Source organism: Synchytrium microbalum, assembly GCF_006535985.1.
Source record: "Synchytrium microbalum strain JEL517 chromosome Unknown SmJEL517_scf0050, whole genome shotgun sequence".
NCBI lineage: Eukaryota > Fungi > Chytridiomycota > Chytridiomycetes > Synchytriales > Synchytriaceae > Synchytrium > Synchytrium microbalum.
Genome location: NW_022158399.1, coordinates 15,743 through 40,441, shown reverse-complemented (window position 1 = coordinate 40,441; position 24,699 = coordinate 15,743). Strand labels below are relative to the sequence as shown.

Here is a 24,699-nt window from a genome sequence, read left to right as displayed (position 1 = left end):
CTTGATTTTCAAGTTGCTTGCGTGATATTCATCCTGATTTCAACACACTTTTCAAACATAGGATTGACGGCTGCCTGGATTCACTACCTAGCCTTCGATTTGGTTTGTGGCAACTACATTGCCTGTGACGCAGCTGAGGTATGTCTTTGAAGATCAGAAGTCACATCAACAGATTTCACTTCCAACAAACCTCAAACCTAATATATGCTTTCTTTACTTTTGCTGACAACCGGCACGATTGATAAATTAAACTTCATTCTAACCCAACAGGCTGGAATTCCAAGGGTCATGACCTTCCCCTTCTTACTTTTGACTCTGCTCGCAGGCCCAACGGGTTTGGGAGCTTACTTTGCCTTCAGAACAGCATACGGAGTCAAGAAGCCCTTCTTGACATTTTATAATCCCCCTACCAAAAGGAACGACTAGTTTATTTCACTTGCAATCGCAGGTTGAACTTGGTTATGGAAGGGTGAATAAACGCTGACTGCTTGTGATGAATACATTCAGTAGTCTACGTTCTGACCGCTTTGGATGGTTCTCCCAGGTGTAATTAATCAAATATGGCGTTTTGCATGTCGTGACCGTGTACATTGACCATTGAGATGCGAACTTTAAAAAAAAATCAATCAAGTTGCTTACCCACAGGCAAGGTGACAAGGATTTGCCCGTCCGGCAGAGTCCAGATACGCGATAAATCTGAGGGGTCGAACAGAATAACGATAAAACTGGTCGCCCGCATTTTGGATTGTGTGTCTTATAATTTTCATAAAACCGCCATAAAATGGAGCTTACTGGTGATTTATTTCCTTCATTGAGACGCGAACGGGGATCTAGCCCCTCATCAATTTGTATTATGACTTTGAAAGCTTGTAATATCCACGTACCATCGCTGGGAAAGTACAAAATGACGTTTGCGTCCAAACTTGACGCTTCACGGCCGATTCCAACCCAAATCAGAGTTGGTGATCATTTCCCGCTGGCATTGCTCATTGAAAATTCTGGTGCTTTTGTAATCTGTCTACTGGCTCCTCTTATTGACTTGTCTCTGGCGAGGCAAGTGCGAGTTTTGTTCTTCATTTCCAACCCATCGGGCTGACGCTTTGAGCCAAATTTTAGGAGCAGACAACATATGACGAAGATGGGGTGCACCGAGCGAGAGAGGTTCATTCGCATTACAAGAGCATCGCATCAATTAGGTAAACGAGTCAAGATTTGAGAGTCTTACTAAAAATCCATTTTATTTTTTTTGCGCATTATCAATCATACCAAACTATGTTTAAAACCATCAATATTGGTGTAGCAATGAGTTCGAAGCCTGATTATCAAGGAAATAAACTACTTTTGTCTCTGTAAACGGAACAATATGTTAGATAATGGTTGGCAGACTCAAGACATTTCAATCAAAGACTCACAAAGTTGCAAGACCGGAGAGCAGCCCATGCCAATACAAAGTAGACAGCACCATAGACGACTTGGAGACCATATAATAATCCATTAGGTGTTACATCCCAGTGGTCGACATCTTTACCAGAGATCGAGCCGTTGGCATATGTGGTGTATAAGGTCATTCCAACGATGGCTGATAAACCAGACTCTCCATCGGTAATTAGACATGAGTCGATTGTTGGGACTGGAGCAGAAATGAGGATGCTTGATAATGCCAAGCTGCTTTGAGCCTAGATGAAGTGAAACGAGACCACGGTTTAGAACATTATGCAAGCACAAGCGATAACCGACCAGTTCTTACCTCCAGAGCAAGACCGACAGATTGACCAAGAACGGCAGCGTTGCTTGCATCGATACCAGCATACGTGCCGTAAGCGACGGCTGCAGCAGTTAATTGAGTGGAGACATAAGCTAATGTTGTGGCAGATAACCCAGGTACGGCGGCTGCGGTTGCAGCACTGTTGACCTTGCCGGCCAATGTAAACAATTGAGTCAGAGAGTCGTTTTGGGCTGTTGTGGCGAACACAATGTGCTTCAGAGGGGAGATGCTAGCGTTCAAGGCTGGAGCGGCTCTAACACTCATGGCCAATGCGGTGTCTCCCAATCCTTGGTATAGGGCAGTGTTGACATCTAGAGGGACCATTTCGTTCTTAGCACATTCGACTGGGTGGCCGAGATATTCGTTTCTCATGAGAGGGTAGAACCAGAGACGGTCGTATCTGTGATTATAGAGAACGAGAGGAAATCAGTATTCTCGCTTTCCTTATGGACTTGCGATAGAAAGCAGTACGTACGATAACCAAGCGAAGAAGTATTTGACGGGCGATGATCTGGGTAAGATGAAGCTGTCGGGACAGTAGGTACTGGTCCAGAAGAGGAAGAAGAAGTAGTGGATGGTGAAGGCAGCGTTGGCGTATGGAATGGATCCAGCAATGTAAGCACAGATCATGTTCAACGATGTAACGCAAATGGCCTAATTGCAAAGTGAAGAGAACGTCAATATTGAAAACCAGATCGGCACAGCGATAAGAATCTTCGTACTTCAAGGTAGAGGGTGAATCCAGATTCGGCCAAGTTCTTGTTATCAAATCCAGCCATGGGGAGAGCAATGAAGGCGACGCAAGCGCACATGGTTCCCGAGAACATGACTTCGACGATGTATTGAGATAGCAAGTACCAGAGCTTGTTGTAGTAACCGGCCGATTCTTCGTGGTAGTATGACTTTCTACGTTCGAGCCCTGGAGAAAAGGGATATGTTGGATTTTGAACCAGGAGCAAGATTTCGTGAATTATGTAGACTTACAGTATGCGATAGCAGCAGAACCGAATCCAGGAACCATGAGCGTTATTGTGAAACCAAGGGCATCCTTTCCGACGTGACCGTAGAAACCAGCATTTTGACCATAGAAGGCACCACCACAGAACAGCCCGACGACGATAGCGGATATGAATCGAGTCTGAAGGGAAGGCAATAGTGTTAATGATGGTCCTTGACTGTAGATGACTCAACAACAACGTACTGTAGACATGAGGGGGTTTCTCCAATAAATTCTCATTTGACGCAAGAATAGATGGTAGAATTGCAGACGACTGGAGGCAAGTTGGAAGAAACCCATGGATTCCCAGATTGTGGGATTTTTCAAGTGGAAGGCTTCATAGTTGTTGATTGAGCCTTGACCGGAGTGAATGTCGCTGACTCTCTTGGCAAGAGCAGCACATTCAGTGGATGCATTCCATGAGGAAATGAGGAAGTCGGCTTGAGCAGCTTGTTCGTTGGCGTAGGTTTCAGCTAAAAGTGAGGAGGGATGGTGTGAGATGGAATTGTCATTAACTAAAACGATTCGCAGTTTCTTACCTGGGTTGCCGACAATTGGAATTCCCAACCTTTCGAAGTAGGAGATGGCATCAGCAGTTTTACCAAAGTAACAGGTCTTTCCACCGGGACAGAGGAGCAAAAGGTTATCGAATTGAGACAAAATGGTGTATGAGGGCTGGTGAATGGTGGCAACTATGAAAGAACGCACAATCAGTAAGGAAGCTTGAGCGAAATTCCGACTTCACCAATTACTTACTGCAAGCTAATTTACGGAGACGGACGACTTCATTGACGTTTTCAATGATAGCTCGACCGGTTGCACTGTCCAAACCAGTGGTGGGTTCATCCAAGAACAGCACTGATGCTACTGGCAACATCTCGACGGCAACGTTGACACGCTTTCGTTCTCCAGTTGACAAACCACGGACCAGGGCAGATCCGATCTTGTTGTGTTCGACATAGTTGAGCTGCATTAAAGTCAAGACATCGTCGACCTGAGTAGAAAGAAGCACGTCAGGAATCAGTATGGTAGAACGACCAAAGACGGTATAAATGACAATGCTCAGATCTCCAACTCACTCGTGCTTTTCTTTCTTCAGCGGTCCAGTTCTCAGGTAAACGAAGAGCAGCACAGAATTCCAAAGCTTCACGAGTGGTCAATTCTGGTGGCAACAAGTCGTCGGATGTAACGTAACCGTTGTTTTGGATGAATTCACGACGAGTCAATGGTGCACCGCTGTAAACAGACGAGGTTAATAGCTGGAGTAGTGAGCAGTTGCGCCAGGCTTAAATACATACTTCAGACGGACATCGTGAGTCCATTCTCCGGTGGTTTTCCTGAAAGAAATGACATCCAACAAGGTACTTTTACCAGCACCAGATGGACCCATGATGGCTAAGGATTCACCAGGCTAATTGAAACATCAGGTTTAGCTAAACTGCGGCGATCGATCTTGAAAATAACAGAGTGATCTGAAACTTGGATAGGTGCTTACCTTGACATATCCGTTAACACTGTGCAACAATTGCTTCCATTCACCTCGGACCTTCAGTCTGCAATCAATATCCTTAAATGAGAAAAAGGCAGGGCGCACTTGACTGTCATCAGTGACGGCTACAAGTCAAGAAAGGACCAGATTTAAAACATATTGAACAAGTTTAAAACTGACGATTGACTCCAAGACATCAACTGGGAGGATCCAATTTGTATGTCATGCCGTCTTGACCAAGAAACCAAGTCGATCTGTTGCTTACCCCACGACGAGCTGTTTATGGCAGACTTCTTTTCTGAGGCCATCTTTTTGATACTTGATAAATGCCTTGTCTATTACAAGAAATTTACTTTGTCGAGTAGTGTGGAAGCAAGCTTGGTGCTGTATGGTTTTTGCTAAACTACACCCCACGAAAAGACGAAAAGGCCTCCCTTCCTTGCTGGTCATGTGAGCAAATTCCTAAATGCTCAGCGACCACTATGTGACACAGCAGTGCCTTTTCTAATTCAAATTGCTTTCCTTTTCGCCCTTCCCAACACCCCTCTTGCCAATCTGGCCAAATCTTTTCTTTTTCCACTACACCCTTGACAGGGAAAAGAGCAAAGGCTGAAGATTTGCCTGAAATTTTGGTTCTCCCAGCACTCCACACAACCAAACCATTTTAGCTGCTCCAGTTTAGGTTTACTCATCACTTCACCAGTTTACAAATTTTAACTAGTATAGTACAATCAAAATGGCAACTGAAGGTGACCTTGCTTTACACCATGCTTCTGAGAAGCTCCAACAGAGTAGCGAACACGCGGGGTGAGTCTTTGGTGATTTTGGTTGGGTTTGGTCTTCAGAAACACTTTTTGACGGCTTGTTCTGAAAATGGGTCTTGACTAACTCTGTCATGGCCGCTTAACGCAGATACACCATTACATGGCGAAACATTGCCTTGGACATCGATATTGGAGGCATGTTCTCTCAAAAAAGAACCATAAGAACACTCAAAGGATCAACAGGTTTCATGAAGCCTGGAGAGTCCTTGGCTGTCATTGGACGTAAGTGTCTTCGCTGTTCAGCTTTGGCGTCTCAGGTTTAGATGTCATGCTCATGTTCCGACGATTGTATAGCATCTGGTGCCGGAAAGACCACCTTGATGGATATTCTTGCCAGTCAAAAGACATTGGGTCGCATTTCTGGTGAACTCCTAGTCAACGGATCGCCACCAGATATCTTCTTTAAGAAACGTGCTGGCTACATTTTCGTAAACATGTAAGTTTCCTATCAATCTTCCGTTTCCAAGGTCAAAACACTAAAAATCAAGCTACTCCTAGGGCACATATTCCCACTATGACTGTCAGAGAAACAATCATGTTTGCTGCTGAATGTCGTATGCCTCGTGGCTCCACTCATGCCGAAATCTCTGCCCGTGTTGACGAAGTCTTGGAATCTCTACGAATGACCGAAGCACAACATACTCCAGTCGGTGATGAATTGATTCGTGGAGTTTCTTCCGGTGAAAAGAAGGTATTTTTGAGCAGAGGAAAATCTTTTGTCGCTAAAACTGCTAACAATTTGAACGAATCTGATAGCGTACCGAAGTCGGTATTGAAATGGTTGCTCGACCAAAAGTTCTGTTCTTCGATGAGCCAACATCTGGTCTTGATGGTACGTAATTCTGTATTCTCTTTGCATTAGCTCTCAAGAATTTTTCTGACATATTGTGACTGAAACTTGCAGACTTTGGTGCACGTTTCACTATGGAACTTGTGCTGAGTTACGTCAAGAAGGAGAACGTCTCCGTTGCAGTAGTCATTCACCAACCTGCTGACGCTGTCTTCAAGCTCTTCGATAATGTCATCCTTGTTGGTGGAGGAGGTCGAATCTGTTACTTCGGTCCAACCAGCCAGTGCGAGCAATACTTCACTGAATACGGCTTCCCATGCCCTCCTCTAATGAACCCAATTGAACACTACGTCGATGTCATCTCTGCTGATACTGTTGGTGCTTCTGAATACTACGAAAAATCAGCTCTCTTTGCTGCCAATGATGCCGAGGAACGACGATTAGCTCAAGCCCATTACAGCCCTGTATCTCACTCTACTCACATCGTGGAACGTACTTCATGGGACCAATTCAAACTATTGGCAACCCGTGTGTTATTGAGATACCAAAGAAATCCATCCACGTCATGGGGTCGAGTAAGTAGTGTTGTTCTCACATACTTCAGTTCCGTTTCTGCGCCTGTTATTGAATTCAAATTTTCATCTTAGTTCGGTCTCTTCTTGTGCTTTGCCCTCTTCTTTGGTGGTATCTTCTTCCAAATCCCTCACACTTCGACTTATCTCTCCACCATCAATCACGGTGTGGGTACCTTCGGTTTCTTGTCTAACTACGTCGCCATCGCTTCTGTACCCCAATTTATGGAGGATCGTGAATTATACATTCAAGAATTCAGTGCCGCTTTCTATACTCTAGCTCCATACTACGCAACGTAAGTGGCATTTGTTGGACCAGCTGTGTTGGTCAATGTACTAAATGTTTACTCCTTTGGACCTCAGATACTTCGTTGTGGAGGGTGTATTCACTACCGTCATTAGTACCATCTTGCTACTTATCGTCTACTTCATGCAAGGAATGCCTGCCAACAAGTTTGGTCTTACTTTCGCTATGATGTTCGTTGGAATGTGGGTCTCGACCGCCGTTGCTCAAGGATGGTCTGGTAAGCTTGTCAAATATCTTGTTATTGCAAGCCCGACTGAAGTTGCTGAATCGTTCGCCCTTTAGCATGGTGCAAGACCTTGATCCAAGCCTACACTGTCTTATGGGCTGCCGGTCTAGTCTTCTTCGCCTTCTCTGGTGCCGTCGCTCCCTTCGGATCTTTCAGTGCTGGTCTTTTGTGGCTTACAGATGTCAACTACTGGAGATGGACGTACCAATATGTGCTCTACACCATAACGGTAATTCACTTGGAACTGGCTCGCGATCACTTGGCATCCTCTGATTTCAATTCCCTTTCTAGAACGACTTGCCAGTTACATGTGACCAAGCATTCCCATTCGCTTCCATCATACCTATATATGCCGGAATTTACCAGGGTGCTTTTGCTGGTTCCCTCGTCTCTAACGCCTCCGACACCGTCGCAGTTACCGCAGTCAGCGGCTACCTCAGCGAAATTGCTGCTATCAACACCATCTTAGCTTCAAACCCCCCAGCTGATGTTGCTACCGAATTGAATGCTGCTATTGCAACCATACAGACTCAACTATCAACAACTGCTAAAGGTGGTGCCGCCATCCTTACCAATGCTACCCTCATGGGCGGTCTCTCACTCTACAACTCTCTCTGTATGTGAACTTTTCACTTGAATTATCCTCAAAGCTTGTTTACTGACATCACGTAAACCAGATTCTGCTACCACTGCCGTTGTGGTTGCTGCCGCTGCTAATTCCACCAAGGCACTCTTCCCACCTGTCGAAGAAATCTGTATCTACAGTATGTGCTTGAACTCATATTCTTCGCAAACGATGATGCAAAGGCTGACAATCTCTCTTAATGATAGATCCACAAACGTATCTCGCTGCTTTCAACAGTATAGAACAAGGCTGTATCGCCTGTGGTAACGTCGCATATGCCGTTAACGTCGCTCTCTTGGTCTTCTTCGTTATATTCACTGTAAGCTTTAAATAATTATTCGATTTCAATGCCGTTTGCTTCTGGCCTGTAACACCATTAAATTCTTTCTAGTACTGTGGTCTCTGGTACTCTCGCGGTTACAGACAACGATAAGCCATTGATAGAGGTTGACGACTTCAGTGGGTTGACATGACGTCTTAATGAATCTTATTCAAAGTGTTTACGTATGGTACTTAAAAAGATATGTTTCTGAATGAAAAAAATAAAACTACTATGCTCCATTTGCCTATGAATTTATGTATTCGTTGAAATCGTTGAATTTGTCATAGGGTGTCACTTGCTTCGCTGTGAACGAGAGCTCATCATGTAAAGGTAGCTCATGATGTTGATTAACGACAGGTCGAGTACGTGTCCGACAATAGTAGAAGAAATCGAAGTAGTGGAAAACCGTAACTGATCACCAAGTGTTGAAACTTTTTTGTAGAATGGTCCTAGCAACGTTTCTCCTGTCCATTTCTACAATCCACTATCAATAAACTCTATATAAGCCATAATGCAGTCCACCAAACAAGCCTGTGTTCTGTGGTCGAAGCCAGTTTGAAGCCAAACCCGAGCCACCAAGCCTCCCACCACTCCACAATAGGTGGAATGGTGGAGTGCAAACATCAGTCAAGAAAGATGAGTGCTTTGAAGACGATACTAGCCCTCTCAGTCTCGATGTCACTCAGTGGGTTGGTTTTGGGGGTTCACCTTTTGTGAACGAGAGAGCACAATTCAAACAAGATTTGGCCATCAAATCCAAGGGTGAACTTATCATCAGAGATTCTGTAGTGGCTTGAGACTTTCTACTCCTCAGTTATATTCCTGGGTATGGAACAGGTAGGATATCTGAAATCTGTCCTCGTGTCGAACATCAAGTTTGCATAGTGGTTTAGTTGATGCACTTCGACCGTGTTATGCGCCACAATCTGATGAATCCATATACTAGTGGATACTGATAGCGAGAGCATAGGTGAACCAAGTTTGCAACATAGGCTAAAATGATTTTTGCGTTCAAAGCTGAGATTTCACCTTTCGCATTGTATAATTAGAGGTTGCTCGTTAGAACGGTGCTGCTTTTTCTGTTGAAATTCGTGGATGGTTGCAACAGTCAAGTTGTTTGTAATTGGGATCAAACCCAACACACATTTTGAGCAACACTCATTTGAGCACAAAAGACGATACGAGGAACAAAGCATGGATCCGCGTTACGACAGCATCGTCTGAAGAAGGAGACAACACCAAAGAATTTGACGTCTTACTAAAAATCCATTTTATTTTTTTTGCGCATTATCATCATACCAAACTACAATTTTAAATCCATCAATATTGGTGTAGCAATGAGTTCAAGCCTGATTATCAACGAGCGAAACTACTTTTGTCTCTGTAAACGGAAAAGTATGTTAGATAAATGTTGGCAGAATCCAAACATTTCAACTAGAGACTCACAAAGTTGCAAGACCGGAGAGCAGCCCATGCTAATACGAAGTAGAAAGCACCATAGACGACTTGGAGACCATACAATAATCCATTAGGTGTTACATCCCAGTGGTCGACATCTTTACCAGAGACCGAGCCGTTGGCATATGTGGTGTATAAGGTCATTCCAACGATGGCTGCTAAACCAGACTCTCCATCGGTAATTAGACATGAGTCGATTGTTGGGACTGGAGCAGAGATGAGGATGCCTGATAAAGCCAAACTACTTTGAGCCTAAATTGGAAACATGATTTGAGTACTTGCAGCAATGAGGCATTAAACGTTATATCCAAGGCAAGTTTCATACCTCCAAAGCGAGGGTAACAGAGGAAGAGAGAGTTGCAGCGTTGGTTGCATCAATACCAGCATACTTGCCGTAAGCGGCAGCTGCAGCAGTGTATTGGCCAGTGATGTAAGCCTGGGTAGTAGCAGATAAGCCAGGGACGGCCAGGGCGCCGCCAAAGTTGGCAACACTTCCAGCGAGTGTAAACAACTGAGTCAAAGAGGCGTTTTGAGCAGCTGTAGCGAAGACTATGTGTTCAAGAGGGGTGATGGTGGAGTTCAAAGCGGGAGCAGCTTTCACGGCCATGGCCATTGCGGTATCACCCAATCCTTGGTATAAGGCAGTGTTGACATCAAGAGGCACCAATTCATCTTTGGCACAGGTGACTGGGTGGCCGAGATATTCGTTTCTCATGAGAGGGTAGAACCACAGACGGTCGTATCTGTATTGAAGAGGCAGCCATGTGAGTATGAATTCTCACTTCATAAATTGGAGCAACGAGCTACGTACGACAACCAAGCGAAGAAGTATTTGACGGGTGACGATCTGGGTAAGATGAAGTTGTCGGGACAATATGTACTGGTCCAGAAGAGGAAGAAGAAGTAGTGAATGGTGAAGGCAGCGTTGGCGTATGGAATGGATCCAGCAATGTAAGCACAGATCATGTTGAGGGATGAAACACAAATAGCCTAATGCGAAAGAAAGACACGTGAGTAATAGACCACACTGGAACTGATTTCAAATGCTCCTTACTTCAAGGTAGAGGGTAAATCCAGATTCAGCCAAGTTCTTGTTGTCAAATCCAGCCATGGGGAGAGCGATGAATGCGACGCAAGCGCACATGGTTCCAGCGAACATGACTTCGACGACATATTGTGAAAGCAAGTACCAGAGCTTGTTGTAGTAACCTGCGGCCTCCTCGTGGTAGTATGATTTACGACGTTCAAGCCCTAAAAACTGATGTGTTGGATGCTTGTAGGGCAGGATTTCATAAGAAAAAAGTTGACGTACAGTATGCAATAGCAGCAGAACCGAATCCAGGAACCATCAGTGTTATAGTGAAACCAAGAGCATCCTTTCCGACGTGACCGTAGAAACCTGCATCTTGGCCATAGAAAGCGCCACCACAGAATAGACCGACGACGAGAGCGGAGATGAATCGAGTCTAATCCAACAAGCGTTGAAGATACAGGTTGAAGAGAGCAAGGCGAAAAGAACTTACTGTAGACATAAGAGGGTTTCTCCAGTAGATTCTCAATTGACGCAACATCAAATGGTAGAATTGGATACGACTAGAAGCGAGTTGATAGAAACCCATTGATTCCCAGAATGTAGCTTTTTTCAAGTGGAAGGCTTCATAGTTGTTGATTGAGCCTTGACCGGAGTGAATGTCGTTCACTCTCTTGGCAAGAGCAGCACATTCGGTGGATGCATTCCATGAGGAAATGAGGAAATCGGCTTGAGCAGCTTGTTCGTTTGCGTAGATTTCAGCTGCAAATGGAGAAGGATGTTAGATGGAACTGTCACAAACGGAAGAGAGTCACAGCTTCTTACCTGGGTTGCCGACAATTGGAATTCCCAACCTTTCGAAGTAGGAGATGGCATCAGCGGTTTTACCAAAGTAACAGGTCTTTCCACCGGGACAGAGGAGTAAAAGGTTGTCGAATTGAGACAAAATGGTGTAGGAGGGCTGGTGAATTGTGGCAACTGCGAAAGAAACCAGGAAATCAGTAATGGCGCTAGTAATACAACGACTAGCAAAAGTACTTACTGCAAGCTAATTTACGGAGACGGACGACTTCGTTGACGTTTTCAATGATAGCCCGACCGGTTGCACTGTCCAAACCAGTAGTGGGTTCGTCCAAGAACAATACTGATGCTACTGGCAACATTTCGACGGCGACGTTGACACGCTTTCGTTCACCAGTTGACAAACCACGGACCAAAGCAGATCCGATCTTGTTGTGTTCGACATAGGTGAGCTGCATTAATGTCAAGACATCGTCAACCTAAATTGAAAGAAACCCGTCAGGAATCAGTATGTCACAGAGAGATCCAATACAAGAAGGCTCAATTCGAAAAAACACGTACTCGTGCTTTTCTTTCTTCTGCGGTCCAGTTCTCAGGTAAACGAAGAGCAGCACAGAACTCCAAAGCTTCACGAGTGGTCAATTCTGGTGGCAACAAGTCATCGGATGTAACGTAACCGTTGTTTTGGATGAATTCACGACGAGTCAATGGTGCACCGCTGTAAACAGACGAGGTTAATAGCTGGAGTAGTGAGCAGTTGCGCCAGGCTTAAATACATACTTCAGACGGACATCGTGAGTCCATTCTCCGGTGGTTTTCCTGAAAGAAATGACATCCAACAAGGTACTTTTACCAGCACCAGATGGACCCATAATGGCCAAAGATTCACCAGGCTATTTGAAGCAATCCGTTTAGAAAAACGGCGGCATTGTAGAAGACTGAGACTGAAACTTGGATAGGCACCCACCTTGACATATCCATTGACACTATGTAACAATTGCTTCCATTCACCTCGGACTTTCAATCTGCAATCAATATCCTTGAATGAGAAAAAGGCAGGGCGCACTTGACTGTCGTCAGTGACGGCTATAGGAGAAGAGACAAGTGAGATTAAAATCAAGAGCAACTTTAGAATTCAAGGTTCACTGGACTCGACGACTTGGCCTCAATGTTGCCATCAGATTTGCCGTCAACCAAAAAACCAATTTGGCCTAAGCTTACCCCACGATGAGCTGTTTACGACAGATTTCTTTTCCGTCGACATGTTGATACTCCTTGGTAAATGTCTTGGTTTACTTCAAGAATTTACTTTTTTTGAGTTTGTAGATGATCCACCCTTCACTATGAGTTTTTGCGTTTTGAGCAGGCCACAAGGCAAAAAAAAGTTTACTTTCTTAATTTGGGGAAAGAAGGAAAGTCACATGTGTGAACATGATTGAAAATTTCAGGCTTTTGGTCACACCACCCAACCTTTTTCCATTTTTCTTTCCCACTTTAGGTGTAGGCCAAACCCTTGTGACAGGTCTAAACCAATCCACTCCGTCCTAAATTTCACCACGTGAGTTGAGCCACCACAAAATTGCTACCTCAGAATCTCTTTCCCCAACACTCCCCATCATTAAACTTTTTCTGTTCTGCCTCAAGCTAGTTCCCCACCTCCTCAATTTTGCTGCAACAGTTTTACATATATAGTATAATCAAACCATGGCATCTCAAGGTGACTTGGCAGTACACCACGCGAGTGCAAAGCTCGGAGCAGCAGCCGAACATGCCGGGTGAGTCCTTCAGTTTGGTTTTGGTCTCGTGAATCTTGAAGCTTCACCTGGCCTGGTGTAAGGTTTCATCAAAAATGAATCGTAACTAAATGAGAACCATTATTTAATACAGATACACCATTACATGGCGAAACATCGCCTTGGACATCGATATTGGAAGCATGTTCTCTCAAAAGCGAACCATCAGAACACTCAAGGGTTCAACTGGTTACATGAAGCCAGGAGAGTCTTTGGCCGTCATTGGACGTAAGTGTCTGCTGGTGAAGTTCTATTTGTACTGCTTTGCTCATAACTCGACGATCCCATAGCATCTGGTGCCGGAAAGACCACGTTGATGGATATTCTTGCCAGTCAAAAAACTTTGGGTCGGATTTCTGGTGAACTTCTAGTAAACGGAGCACCACCAGATGCCTTCTTCAAGAAGCGTGCTGGTTACATTTTCGTAAACATGTAAGAAAGGGAAGAATTGTTGCTTGTCAAAGCCATTCGCTTAACCCGACGTTGCTGCTAGGGCCCACATTCCCACCATGACTGTCAGAGAAACAATCACCTTTGCTGCTGAATGTCGAATGCCTCGCGGCACTTCTCATGCTGCCATCGTTGCTCGTGTCGACGAAGTCTTGGAATCTCTAAGAATGACCGAAGCCCAACATACTCCAGTCGGTGATGAACTGATTCGTGGTGTATCTTCCGGTGAAAAGAAGGTAATTCTTGACGCTTGATAGTTTGTGTGTAGTCGCTAATGGGCTAACAATTTCGACGTATCTGATAGCGTACTGAAGTCGGTATTGAAATGGTTGCCCGACCAAAAGTTCTCTTCTTCGATGAGCCAACATCTGGTCTTGACGGTAAAGAATCTGGCTGTTCTTGAGCACTGAAGAAGCTTGTTGTTAACATGTCATCGCTCATAGACTTTGGTGCTCGTTTCACTATGGAACTTGTGCTAGGTTACGTAAAGTCTGAGAACGTCTCCGTCGCAGTAGTCATTCACCAACCTGCTGACGCTGTCTTCAAACTCTTCGACAATGTCATCCTAATTGGTGGTGGTGGTAGAATCTGTTACTTCGGTGCAACCAGCCAGTGCGAGCAATACTTCACTGAATTCGGTTTCCCATGCCCTCCTCTAATGAACCCAATTGAACACTACGTCGATGTCATCTCCGCCGATACCGTTGGTGCTTCTGAATACTATGAAAAATCAGCTCTGTTTGCTGCCAATGATGCCGAGGAACGACGATTAGCTCAAGCTCATTACAGCCCTGTATCTCACTCTAGTCACATCGTGGAACGTACTTCATTCGACCAATTCAGACTATTAGCTACACGTGTATTGCTGAGATACCAAAGAAATCCATCCACTTCATGGGGTCGAGTGAGTGCTCCTTGTAATCGTTTTTCGTCGTCTCCCTATTTTCTCGTTATTAACTTGATTTTCGTAACCTAGTTCGGTCTCTTCTTGTGCTTTGCCCTCTTCTTCGGTGGTATCTTCTACCAAATCCCTCACACTTCGACTTACCTCTCCACCATCAATCACGGTGTCGGTACCTTCGGTTTCTTGTCTAACTTCGTTGCCATTGCTTCCGTACCCCAGTTTATGGAGGATCGTGAATTGTATATTCAAGAATTCAGCGCTGCCTTCTACACTTTACTTCCATACTACGCAACGTAAGTGGAGGTTGGACTTCGCTTCTTTTTCCATTCAGTACTGACTTGAAGCCTTCAAATTCAGTTATTTCGTTGTTGAGGGTCTATTTACCACCATAATTACCACCATTTTGCTCGTCATCGTCTACTTTATGCAAGGAATGCCTGTCAACAAGTTCGGTCTTACATATGCTATGATGTTTGTCGGAATGTGGGTCTCAACCGCCGTCGCTCAAGGATGGTCTGGTAAGCTTGTCAAAATTGTTGCTATTCCAAAGTGGACTGATTGACCGGTTCTTCTACTAGCTTGGTGCAAGACCTTGATTCAAGCCTATACTGTCTTATGGGCTGCTGGTCTAGTCTTCTTTGCCTTTTCTGGTGCTGTTGCTCCCTTCGGATCTTTCAGTCAAGGATTATTGTGGCTCACTGATGTCAACTACTGGAGATGGACCTACCAATATGTGCTCTACACCATTACGGTAATTTACTTGGTATCTCGGTTGCGACCACTTTGCATCCTCTGATTTTAATTCCCTCTCTAGTCTGACTTGCCAGTCAAATGTGACCAAGCTTTCCCATTCGCTTCCATCATCCCTATATATGCCGGAATTTACCAGGGTGCTTTTGCTGGTAGCCTCGTGTCTAACGCCTCCGACACCGTCGCAGTCAGCACAGTCAGCGGATATCTCAGCGGAATCTCCGCCCTCAACGCAGTGTTGGCTACCAACCCTCCAGCTGGTGTTGCTACCGAATTGAACGGTGCAATCACCGCTATACAGACCCAACTATCAACAACTGCTAAAGGTGGTGCCGCAATCCTTACCAATGCTACCCTCATGGGTGGTCTCACACTCTACAACTCTCTCTGTATGTGACCTTTTTACTTGCACATGTTGAGTTAGTTTGCTAACAATGTTAAATACACTAGATTCTGCTACCCATGCAGTCGTGACTGCTGCCTCTGACAACTCCACCAAGGCGTTGTTCCCACCTGTCGAAGAAATCTGTGTTTACAGTACGTGGCTTTAGGATGACTTTGTTGACTTTTATGATGCAGAGACTAACAACTTCATGAACTTCATCATTTGTAGATCCTCAAACTTTCTTGGCTGCTTTCAACAGTATAGAGCCAGGCTGTATCGCCTGCGGTAATGTATCATACGCCGTTAACGTTGCCCTCTTGGTCTTCTTTGTCGTCTTCACGGTAAGCCGCCAACTTGACTTCACACACAATTGATTCCTGGCTCCTGACACTGTTGCCCATCATCTAGTATTGTGGTCTCTGGTTCTCACGTGGCTACAGAAAACGATAAGCCATTAATATGTGGTGACTTCTGTGGGTTTGGGCCTCGATGTCTTAATGAATCTTATTCAAAGTCTTTACGTATGGTACTAAAAAAGCTATGTTTCTGAATGACACAAATAAAAATGATTGCTCCGTTTAAATATCCATCTTGTTGAGCACCAATTCTTCTTTGTGAAGTGTTTGTTGACGCGATTAGCTATTACTGGCCCTGTGGGGAATGTCTCTATGAGGAAAGATCCGATCCGTCATTTCATCAGCTCTAGAATGAATTACTTGGGCTGGTGCATCCGATAATAAGTCATCTTCGTCGATTTGGAGGTTGCGACAACAATGACACTCCTTTGATGAGAAGCATTTGCATTCAGGAGCTTCTAATCCAGAAATGGACGTGATTAGCCCCGTAATATATATATATATATTGCACGTCTATAGTTCGGGAACCCCTTCTCGCTCTCCATACTTACATTTTGCAAAGTTTCAAACATCATTCCCACAGGGAAAGCCAACCAAGATGCCCACAGCAAGCTAGTAAACTATATCTCAACCTTATCGTCGACCATGGTCAACGAGCCAGACGAAGAAGAATCTGATTATAACGTGAAAAACAAAACTTACAATTTACCAACGAAATGGGAGGATGGTTGGGAGAGGAAGGCCATTCTCGTCACTCTCTAGTAAGCTTGAGCTTTCTGTTAGTATGATGAGCTGAAGCCTTAGCTTTACGCCCTTACATTGGTAGTATCTGCGGCTGGTACACGACATCAATCTTTCTGTCCATGTATAATAAGTGGTTGCTGTCTCCTAATGTAAGACCATTGTTTTGTAATTAAGTGCGATATTGATACTGATGAATGTCTTTTCTTCGACCGTTAGTACCACGGATTTGGGTACCCTCTATTCGTGGTGAACGCTTCGCTAACGCTCTCGACCAAAATCACGTTGATCTGATCATGTCTCTGTCTAGACTGGATGGCACATGATTGTACAAACTGTGCTGAGTTGGCTTGTGTTAGGGTGCTGTTTGTCAAACTACCGACCAAAGCATGCACCTTCAATATGGTTGTTCTTTACTCGTGTGATTCCATGTGGCATGGCTACTGGTATCGATATCGGATTATCTGCTACAAGCCTTACGGTGTGTGTCTCGTTTTGGAAACAAACACAACAATGTTGTGTATCGTAGAGCCTCCCTGAAACGGGTTTTCTCTTGCGCTTTAGCAAATAAGTGTTTCTTTCTACACCATGGTGAAATCATCTGCGCCAGTGTTTGTATTGATGTTTGCCATCCTCTTTGGTCTTGAGCGACCATCCACGAATCTGATCTTGTCTGTGCTGGTCATTGTAATTGGAGTAGCGTTAATGGTTTCTGATGGTTCAGGAACAACATCATTCAATTGGATTGGATTTGCTGAAGTTCAATCAGCTACTATCGCATCTGGATTCAGATGGGCATTGACTCAAATACTCTTGTCTAGAGTAGATATGGGAATGTAATAAACGCCATGACTATCATTCAACATTAGCTACTGCAGGATTAAAAGCTGACCATTTTGAAAATAGGAATAACCCTTTGGCAACTACAGTCATATTAGCGCCAGTCATGGCTCTTAGTCTCCTTACAGCCTGTGCAATAATCGAAGGATTTGGAGTTGTCTTCGCCTCTCCATTCTTTAGCACTGCTTCATCAGCCTTAACGACTCTTGGGATAATAACAGGCGGAGGGTTCATAGCATTTGCACTGACAATGGTAGAATACCTGCTCATCACAACCACATCAGTCCTGACATTCTCAGTAGCTGGTATCGTCAAAGAAATCATCACGATATCCATATCAACTGCCGTGTTTGGAGATACCTTCACTCCAATGAATGTTGTCGGGCTGGTTATTAGTCTTGTTGGAATCTTGGGATATAATGTCTTACGGATATCAGCTGCTACTAGTACAAGCAGGAATGGTGATGAAGAGCAGGACTTTTACAAACGTGTGCAGGATGATGAAGAAGACGCGGACGAGATTGAGGTGGAGGATGAAGTGGAGGGTTACTATGTGCTGAAAGAAATCGCACGGAGGAATTCGAGACAACATGACGACAAGTGATTGTATCTACTAGTATTTTTCCTTGCATGTGTTAACATGTTTATATATAGAGACCAAACATAATTTATACTCAACATAAAATAATAGAGTTTACAAGTGAGATGCTGTTCCTTCGTGTTGCACGCATTCATGAAGCAGGTGCCTTTGCGAATTTCGACAGGTCCAGCTTCTTCTTAACGGGAGCTGCCTGCTTTAAACTATTTGCCAGCTTCCCTATATCAACATCCTCGTTCAACTTCAATTCTTGAAAATTATCCTTTGTCTTTAGCGATTCTCGGACTTCAGCCATCACCTTTTTGGAAGCCTCTTCCTCTAGATCCGGCTCTACTGGAACTGGGCGACCATCAACTAGAGCGAAAAAGGATTGTAAGTTAATGTGGTAATGTCATGAAATTGGTGCATTCCAGTCAGCAAACTCACTATCAACTTCAACAACCTCCACAAAACGATACTCGTTGCTTTCAATCTTCCTCCTCGAGAATGATTTTTGGCCTGATACAAGAGGTTAGCGAAAGCGGTAGTGTAAAAAGTTTGAGGTTTTCATGTCGCTCCAAAACACCAACAATGTAATCAGGAAACGAGGATAACATACCAAGGCCTTCTTCATTATCAAGATCTACATCATCGCCATCTTCTTGATGGTCAATCTCTTCTGAGTTTGTAGTGTTGGGCGCAACATTTGATGAAGAAGCTCTTGATTTTGGAGCTCCTCTCCCTCTTCCACCGCGTCCGGTAGTTGACCCGCCTCTCCCTTCAGGATGCGCCTTGTTCCAGCGTCTAGACGCTTGTTGCTGATGTGCATCTGGCCTCATCTTCTGAGATGCTTGTTGAAACTAATTGTGCAAGTTGCGGATGATGATGTGAACCAACAAAGAATCACACCGCAGCACTCAGAGGACCCAGTAAACTCACATAACTCAGAGGACCCAGTAAACTCACATAACTCAAATATCTACGCGTTTCCTCATCGGATTACTTGTTGTCAAACCCAAAACTTGATTTGTTATTTACAACTTCCAACACAGCTCAGGCCTACAAACATTCTATATATACTCCACGCCTCAATGATCAATGGCTGAGAAGCTTTTCAAACTGCTCATATAATTGTTGACGGTCATGACCTTTTTCGCCCACATCACCTCCTAACAGCTCATTTAGATTCTCCAATGTGCGATGTCTCGACTGCTCTCGATTATTGTATTGACGAACATTCCATAGAAGTGACGTGAACTATGGGAAGAAAGGGGTTTGGTTAACTCACTCACGACAGGTTCATCACAACACTTATCATGAGCTCACCTCATCATATGATAGAATACCCCTCGCCTTCTTAAAGAACTCTCTTCCGTCCACAGCACCAGCACCGTTAGCAGAGGTAGTTACAGCAGTAGCAGATGTTTCTGTAGCATCAAGACCCATAGATACTCGAGAAGAAGCTTTCGGTGACAAGCCATTAGCCATAGATCTTGGTGGTAGTGCTGAAGATGTGTTTGTTGTTGGGCCACCGATACTGCTATTATTGTTTGAGAACGTGTGTGGTTCGGGAGACAAAATCCCTGGTTTCTGCTGTGGTTGTTGTTGTACTCCAAGAGACAAGCGTGATGGTGGGAGAGATGGAGGTTGCACTGGAGAATCAGGCGTGTGAGTTCATGCGGTGATGCTGTTACAATTGAGGAGAGAGCATACTATGTGTTGTAATAGGAGAACCGTGTAGCGAGTCCATGTCAAATCCATTCGTTCGAGACTTTGCTCGGACCTCCTATTTTGCGAGACAGTCTCAGAGATGTTTACGATTTACAGATATGACCCAGTACGTACATCAAAGTCCTCATCAGCAATGGATTCCAAAACACTCTGTTTGAAGTTTGCGAGCTTTGTTACTGCCCGTGACATTTCAGCTATACGTTTGTCACTTCTGGCAAGTTGTGCTTCCAGCTGAGAGACTCTCAAATGCAGATCTAGATATGACGAAGCATGTTGATTTTAATGTTGAATGTTGTGAGGAGCAGTTTGATCTCGCAAAGGAACACGTAGATCTCCGGTCGGATCAGTTGTATTTTCTTCTACCTTTTAGATCATTGTCCTTTCTTGTGGTCTCCGCACGGAGCTGTGAAATCTCTGTTTCCTTTGTGGCAAACTAGTATGAAAGTGTTTTTCAGTAGGATAGTAGTTGCTGCATGTCTAGAAAATTGCTGAAATATAACTTCTTACATGTTTCTGATACGCATCTCTCAGCGTTCGAAGGCCAATTTCGAACTCTGCCTCAAAAGACGCCATTCTCCACGTCTTTCTGTGGAATTGTGAGTTGACATGATGATGAGACATGACGGTACTATGAAAAGAAATCGACAAAATGATTTTTATAGCTTCTGGAACGCGTAAATGGGTTTTCACGTTGACTGGCACCGCCTAGATCTCGTACTTTTCAATGAACGAAACCTGCTGCCGACAGTTAGAGGAAAGAATCGTGACACGTGTAGGAAAGGAGATCAAATTACGTGACCTAAGTACTTGAAACAATATTCGACTTGTAACTCCTTCGCTTCTCGGCGATGGTTTGACTTTATTTCTCAAAGCATTCCCAACTTCCAGACAGTTTGTCTCTGGTGAGACACTCATTGAAGGAACAAGTTTGGGTTGATCAGCGTCGGGATTAAATCTATATAACACAAGTACGAGTGCCTTCATCGAGCCATGTGCGAACTGGTTATTAACTGACCAGTTACTTTTGCAATCTAGGAACCTCATTTCCAAGGCCAAACAACCACAACCAACAAACAATGTCACTTATTACCGATGCCGAGTATTTGATATATCGGATGCGAACCACGCTCCTCTCCGTGCCAGACCCACTCACAGAACGAGTCATTACACTGCCCACTGAATCTGATAATGATTACATTCTAGCTGAACAACCAAACAACAACATGGAATACAGGAGTAAATTCATCGAAGAAAATCTACTCCAACAACCCGCTACTATTAATGCTGCTGCTGGCCCGGGAAGGATACGGGTTCGTACCGGCATAACAAGAAAGTCAAACTCACCACGAGGACTACGCCAGTCGGGTCTAAATATCAAAGAGTCTACCAACGACGCTAGAAAGAGTGTCATGAGCACCACCGACACAATAGCTGCAAAACGTGCATCGAATATTACCACTAGAGGAATCATGTCTCCACAATCGGCCAAAGGAATAAAGTCACCAGAGTCTGCAAAGACTCCAGATACAAATAGACCTGAATCTGCTGTAGGAAACTCGGCTGATCCTGGCCCTAGAAATGTAGAAGCTGCTCTAGCACAAGCTGAAATTCGAAGACAAGTCCAACTACAAGCATTGAAGGAACAGTTGGCTGCCGAAGAATGTAAAGTAGAAGCACTCACTATGGAGATTGCTGCTGCTGCTCCAGAAGTGGCACCCGAAACAGAAACAAAGGAGAATACCATACCGCTTGTAACAGTCGACGAGAGACGACGACGAGAATCAGAGTCTAGTAGTATAGCACAACAAACCAGTATACAAGAACGACAACCTGGAGAAAATGGAGAGCCACCGTTAGTAGTGGAGGAAGTCGAGGACGACGACGATGACGACAACGAAGTCTTCTTGAAACCACCTGCTGATGCTATAGATGATAAATCAGACCATTCAGCAGATGTAGAAGATGATAAACCTAGTGATTCTCAACAGCCCACAATATCGGCTACTGGTGCTTCTGCTCGACAGAGTATAGCTGCTAGTGGACCACGTGAAATGGCATATTCAATAAGTAAAGACTCGGACGTATCTGATGAATACTTGAATGATCATGATGATGTAGCTCCTGAAGTATTGAATTTGAGTATGAGAGATTTAGGAGGCAATGAGACCAGTAGTGGTCTTCCTGAACCGGAATCTGTCATAAAAGTAGAAGGTGACTCTATAGAATCAACACCGGTGCCTGATACAGGAGGAGTCACTGAATCGACAGACACTCTGACTACACAGTCTGTTGCCCAAGCTCTGAATACAGTAGTCCCCACAGCGCCAGTAATACAACAACAGCAATCACGACGACCGTCACAGCAACCGCTACAACAACAGCAGGCAGATGCAGCCCGAGCATCAAATGTATCTAGATCATCACAACAGCACCCTAGTCCGACCGTCTCACGTCATCCTTCCAAATCGTCATCGCAGTATTCTTCAGCATCTAAATTATTCCAAACCAACTTGTTTGCTAAACGAGAACTATTGACGAGATCGGAGTCTCGATTGGCAGCTGAAAATACTGCTGCAACTACTAGTAGTCATCCTACCCTTCCAAGGTCAGAGTCTGGCAAACCTGCCAGTATTGTTACGAGTATGCGAGGATCTGCTTCACAGTTACTAGACTCGTTGAGGCATTTGGGTACACGACCAGTATCAGCATTAACTGCTCTGATTAATGAAAGGGCGAATACCAATAATCCGTTTGCTGATGAGTACTCTTGCTTTGTGAGTATCCTGTGGACATTTGACAGCCGTTTTGAATATTCGATCGAAAAGCGATACACATTTTCTTTTGCTTTTTCGGAAAGCAAGCTCACTCTTTTCTTCTTCCTTGAATGATAGTCTGGAAAAGCTGATCCGGATTCAGTGAGAATCAAGATTTACATACCCTTTCGAGAACATCATCCTCGTCCACTCATGATTAAAGTGAAAAGAGATGCTACGGTAGAAGACGTTATTGGATACATCCTCTACGAGTACATCAATCAGAGCATAACACCTCCGCTACCCGAAAAGGGGTGTGATGTTATAATGTGGTGTTTGAGGATTGTGGAAGATGATGGCAGTATTGATGACGACTTTCCAGGTAATCACAGGATACTGTGGACAGATATTGCAGTCAAGATCCTCTAACCCGTCTGTTTCTCTGTAGCACTGGAAAGGTCGAGGAAGATACACAAGTTTGCATTTGATCAGTTCGCCTTGTGTGAAGCATCAGCCGAACAAGGTAAGCTGTTATCATGGTTGCGCTCCTTGTGGTTTTGTGTGCTTAAATCAACGATCTCACGCATTTGCCAAACGTCGAGTAGTGGCTGCTGAAAGGACACGTCGAGTAGCTGCCATCAAATCAGCTTCCATAAGTAGTACTGCACAATCAACACCGACGTCTGCAACATCGGCTTCATCAGCATCTCAAATCCTGTATATCCGAGTGCATCTGTATTCGACTATCGAAGTCAAGCAAACAACCACACTGCAGTTACCTGGTACAACAGTCTTGTCGGAAGTCTTTGAGCAAGTGTGTAAAAAGAGGAAATATGAACCCAAGGACTATGTGCTGAAGATGGTGGATACCAAGACGGATGTCCCATTAGACAAGACTTTGACAGATTTGAAAACGACCGAATTTTGTATATTGAAGAGGGATCGCGGTGGAGGTAAGCACACGAAGAGATATGTTTTCCTGTTGTGAGTTGCAGTCGTACTGCCGTGATTTACTGATCTTTTATTGTCGCTGTCCTTTAGCTGGTGATATCTTTTTAAGACCTCCTGATGAAGTCAATACGGGAGACAATCAACCTCAATTCATGATATCGGACGAGTACACGTCCATGTATAAGGTATGCTCCAAGCTTTTGCAGACGTCCTAATGGGTTTGACTAACCCCCTTCTTCGCTCTAGCAATACACGGTCATGCACAAGCATTTCATGGGACGGCAGGAACGAACCTTAACCATAGATGGAGAATACATTCACGTGTTGGCTCCCGAGAATAGAACCTTGTTCGAATCTGCCAAAACGGTAAGCCTTCCTTGTGATAAAATCCTCATCTGCCACTCAAAGTCTATTCGTATACTCATCTCTTCCGCCTTTCTAGAATTCTCATCATATATCTACTGTGGTGTCATGCAAGAGCAAATCGAATTCAGCCAACTTCAAGCTATTAGTGCAGCGAGTGGATCGAGATTACAAGTCATATGATTTGGAAGCTTTGAGTGCCAATGAAGCTTGTAAGTGCCGAGAAGGAAGTTGTTTACTTTATCGGCGGAACGAATTGCGCAAAGGGTCTAGTGTTCTATTTTTGCCAACCCAAACTTTTTTTAGACGAGATCTGTCAACGCATCACATGGATGAGCAAGATGGTCAAGAAGGACTTGGGGGCGACTGTGAGCACGTCGTCGTTGAATCTTGCCAAGTAGGATTTGGATCAGGCCGATGCATTGTTGCCGCCCTTTAACTTGGTTGAAGAATATAATAATCACAGGCCATACGCACCACATATGACTTTTTCTGCCGTCTTTGTCCAAGGTTGTTGCGTTACTTTTCGGGAGGGTTATTATACATGTAGTGCTTTGAGTATGTCCTTTTGTCAGTTCGCGAAGACGACTAGAGGCCTGACACACAGAGAGAATAGCTGCATAGCGACTTCAACTTGCGCTAAATAATGCAGATATGGTTCCGTTTAAGCTACCTTCTTGGTAGGTGCTGCTCCTGTTGTCTTTTAAGACCGAGCTTCAAAATTCTTGTAACTTTGAACATTGACGGTCGCTGACATTTCACTATTCTACAAGTCTAGATCTTTATCTAGATCTGAATAAAACTCGTAGAAATGACTTTGGCATTGTCGCCATACCTGTTTGATAGTAAATGACACATCAGATCTTGTAGATCAATGTGGATTTGTTTCAATTCCACGC

The 24,699-nt window shown here is 44.3% G+C and overlaps 7 protein-coding genes across 7 annotated transcripts; 4 read left to right on the top strand and 3 right to left on the bottom strand.

Moving 5' to 3' along the window:
- Nucleotides 1-1,335: 1,335 nt before the first annotated feature.
- Nucleotides 1,336-4,559, bottom strand: SmJEL517_g05456 (uncharacterized protein; the record flags this gene model as incomplete). Its single annotated transcript, XM_031171382.1, has 13 exons — nt 1,336-1,347; nt 1,413-1,676; nt 1,748-2,165; nt 2,241-2,419; nt 2,488-2,684; nt 2,750-2,903; nt 2,967-3,235; nt 3,302-3,454; nt 3,519-3,756; nt 3,842-3,998; nt 4,061-4,173; nt 4,258-4,376; nt 4,517-4,559. The coding sequence occupies 13 exons, from the start codon at nt 4,557-4,559 to the stop codon at nt 1,336-1,338; spliced, it is 2,316 nt and encodes a 771-aa protein (XP_031022626.1).
- A 428-nt stretch (nt 4,560-4,987) lies between these two features.
- On the top strand, nt 4,988-8,028 carry SmJEL517_g05455 (uncharacterized protein; the record flags this gene model as incomplete). Its single annotated transcript, XM_031171381.1, has 13 exons — nt 4,988-5,058; nt 5,164-5,297; nt 5,370-5,511; nt 5,574-5,766; nt 5,832-5,907; nt 5,980-6,440; nt 6,513-6,733; nt 6,801-6,961; nt 7,027-7,199; nt 7,262-7,586; nt 7,648-7,734; nt 7,802-7,914; nt 7,987-8,028. The coding sequence occupies 13 exons, from the start codon at nt 4,988-4,990 to the stop codon at nt 8,026-8,028; spliced, it is 2,199 nt and encodes a 732-aa protein (XP_031022627.1).
- Nucleotides 8,029-9,286: 1,258 nt separating this feature from the next.
- Nucleotides 9,287-12,470, bottom strand: SmJEL517_g05454 (uncharacterized protein; the record flags this gene model as incomplete). The annotated part of the gene is made up of 13 exons (XM_031171380.1): nt 9,287-9,298; nt 9,364-9,627; nt 9,701-10,118; nt 10,187-10,365; nt 10,430-10,626; nt 10,688-10,841; nt 10,899-11,167; nt 11,231-11,383; nt 11,448-11,685; nt 11,768-11,924; nt 11,987-12,099; nt 12,174-12,292; nt 12,428-12,470. 13 exons carry the CDS (start codon nt 12,468-12,470, stop codon nt 9,287-9,289), a joined length of 2,316 nt encoding a protein of 771 aa, XP_031022628.1.
- A 440-nt stretch (nt 12,471-12,910) lies between these two features.
- Nucleotides 12,911-15,938, top strand: SmJEL517_g05453 (uncharacterized protein; the record flags this gene model as incomplete). The annotated part of the gene is made up of 13 exons (XM_031171379.1): nt 12,911-12,981; nt 13,094-13,227; nt 13,290-13,431; nt 13,493-13,685; nt 13,754-13,829; nt 13,893-14,353; nt 14,426-14,646; nt 14,711-14,871; nt 14,932-15,104; nt 15,168-15,492; nt 15,554-15,640; nt 15,717-15,829; nt 15,897-15,938. 13 exons carry the CDS (start codon nt 12,911-12,913, stop codon nt 15,936-15,938), a joined length of 2,199 nt encoding a protein of 732 aa, XP_031022621.1.
- Nucleotides 15,939-16,489: 551 nt separating this feature from the next.
- Nucleotides 16,490-18,029, top strand: SmJEL517_g05452 (uncharacterized protein; the record flags this gene model as incomplete). The annotated part of the gene is made up of 6 exons (XM_031171378.1): nt 16,490-16,605; nt 16,671-16,737; nt 16,805-16,834; nt 16,896-17,066; nt 17,150-17,421; nt 17,492-18,029. 6 exons carry the CDS (start codon nt 16,490-16,492, stop codon nt 18,027-18,029), a joined length of 1,194 nt encoding a protein of 397 aa, XP_031022622.1.
- A 127-nt stretch (nt 18,030-18,156) lies between these two features.
- SmJEL517_g05451 (uncharacterized protein) lies at nt 18,157-18,841 on the bottom strand (the record flags this gene model as incomplete). The annotated part of the gene is made up of 3 exons (XM_031171377.1): nt 18,157-18,377; nt 18,450-18,521; nt 18,622-18,841. 3 exons carry the CDS (start codon nt 18,839-18,841, stop codon nt 18,157-18,159), a joined length of 513 nt encoding a protein of 170 aa, XP_031022623.1.
- Nucleotides 18,842-20,809: 1,968 nt separating this feature from the next.
- On the top strand, nt 20,810-24,201 carry SmJEL517_g05450 (uncharacterized protein; the record flags this gene model as incomplete). Its single annotated transcript, XM_031171376.1, has 8 exons — nt 20,810-22,507; nt 22,625-22,868; nt 22,935-23,009; nt 23,092-23,439; nt 23,528-23,622; nt 23,684-23,803; nt 23,880-24,012; nt 24,107-24,201. 8 exons carry the CDS (start codon nt 20,810-20,812, stop codon nt 24,199-24,201), a joined length of 2,808 nt encoding a protein of 935 aa, XP_031022624.1.
- Between the last annotated feature and the right edge of the window lie 498 nt (nt 24,202-24,699).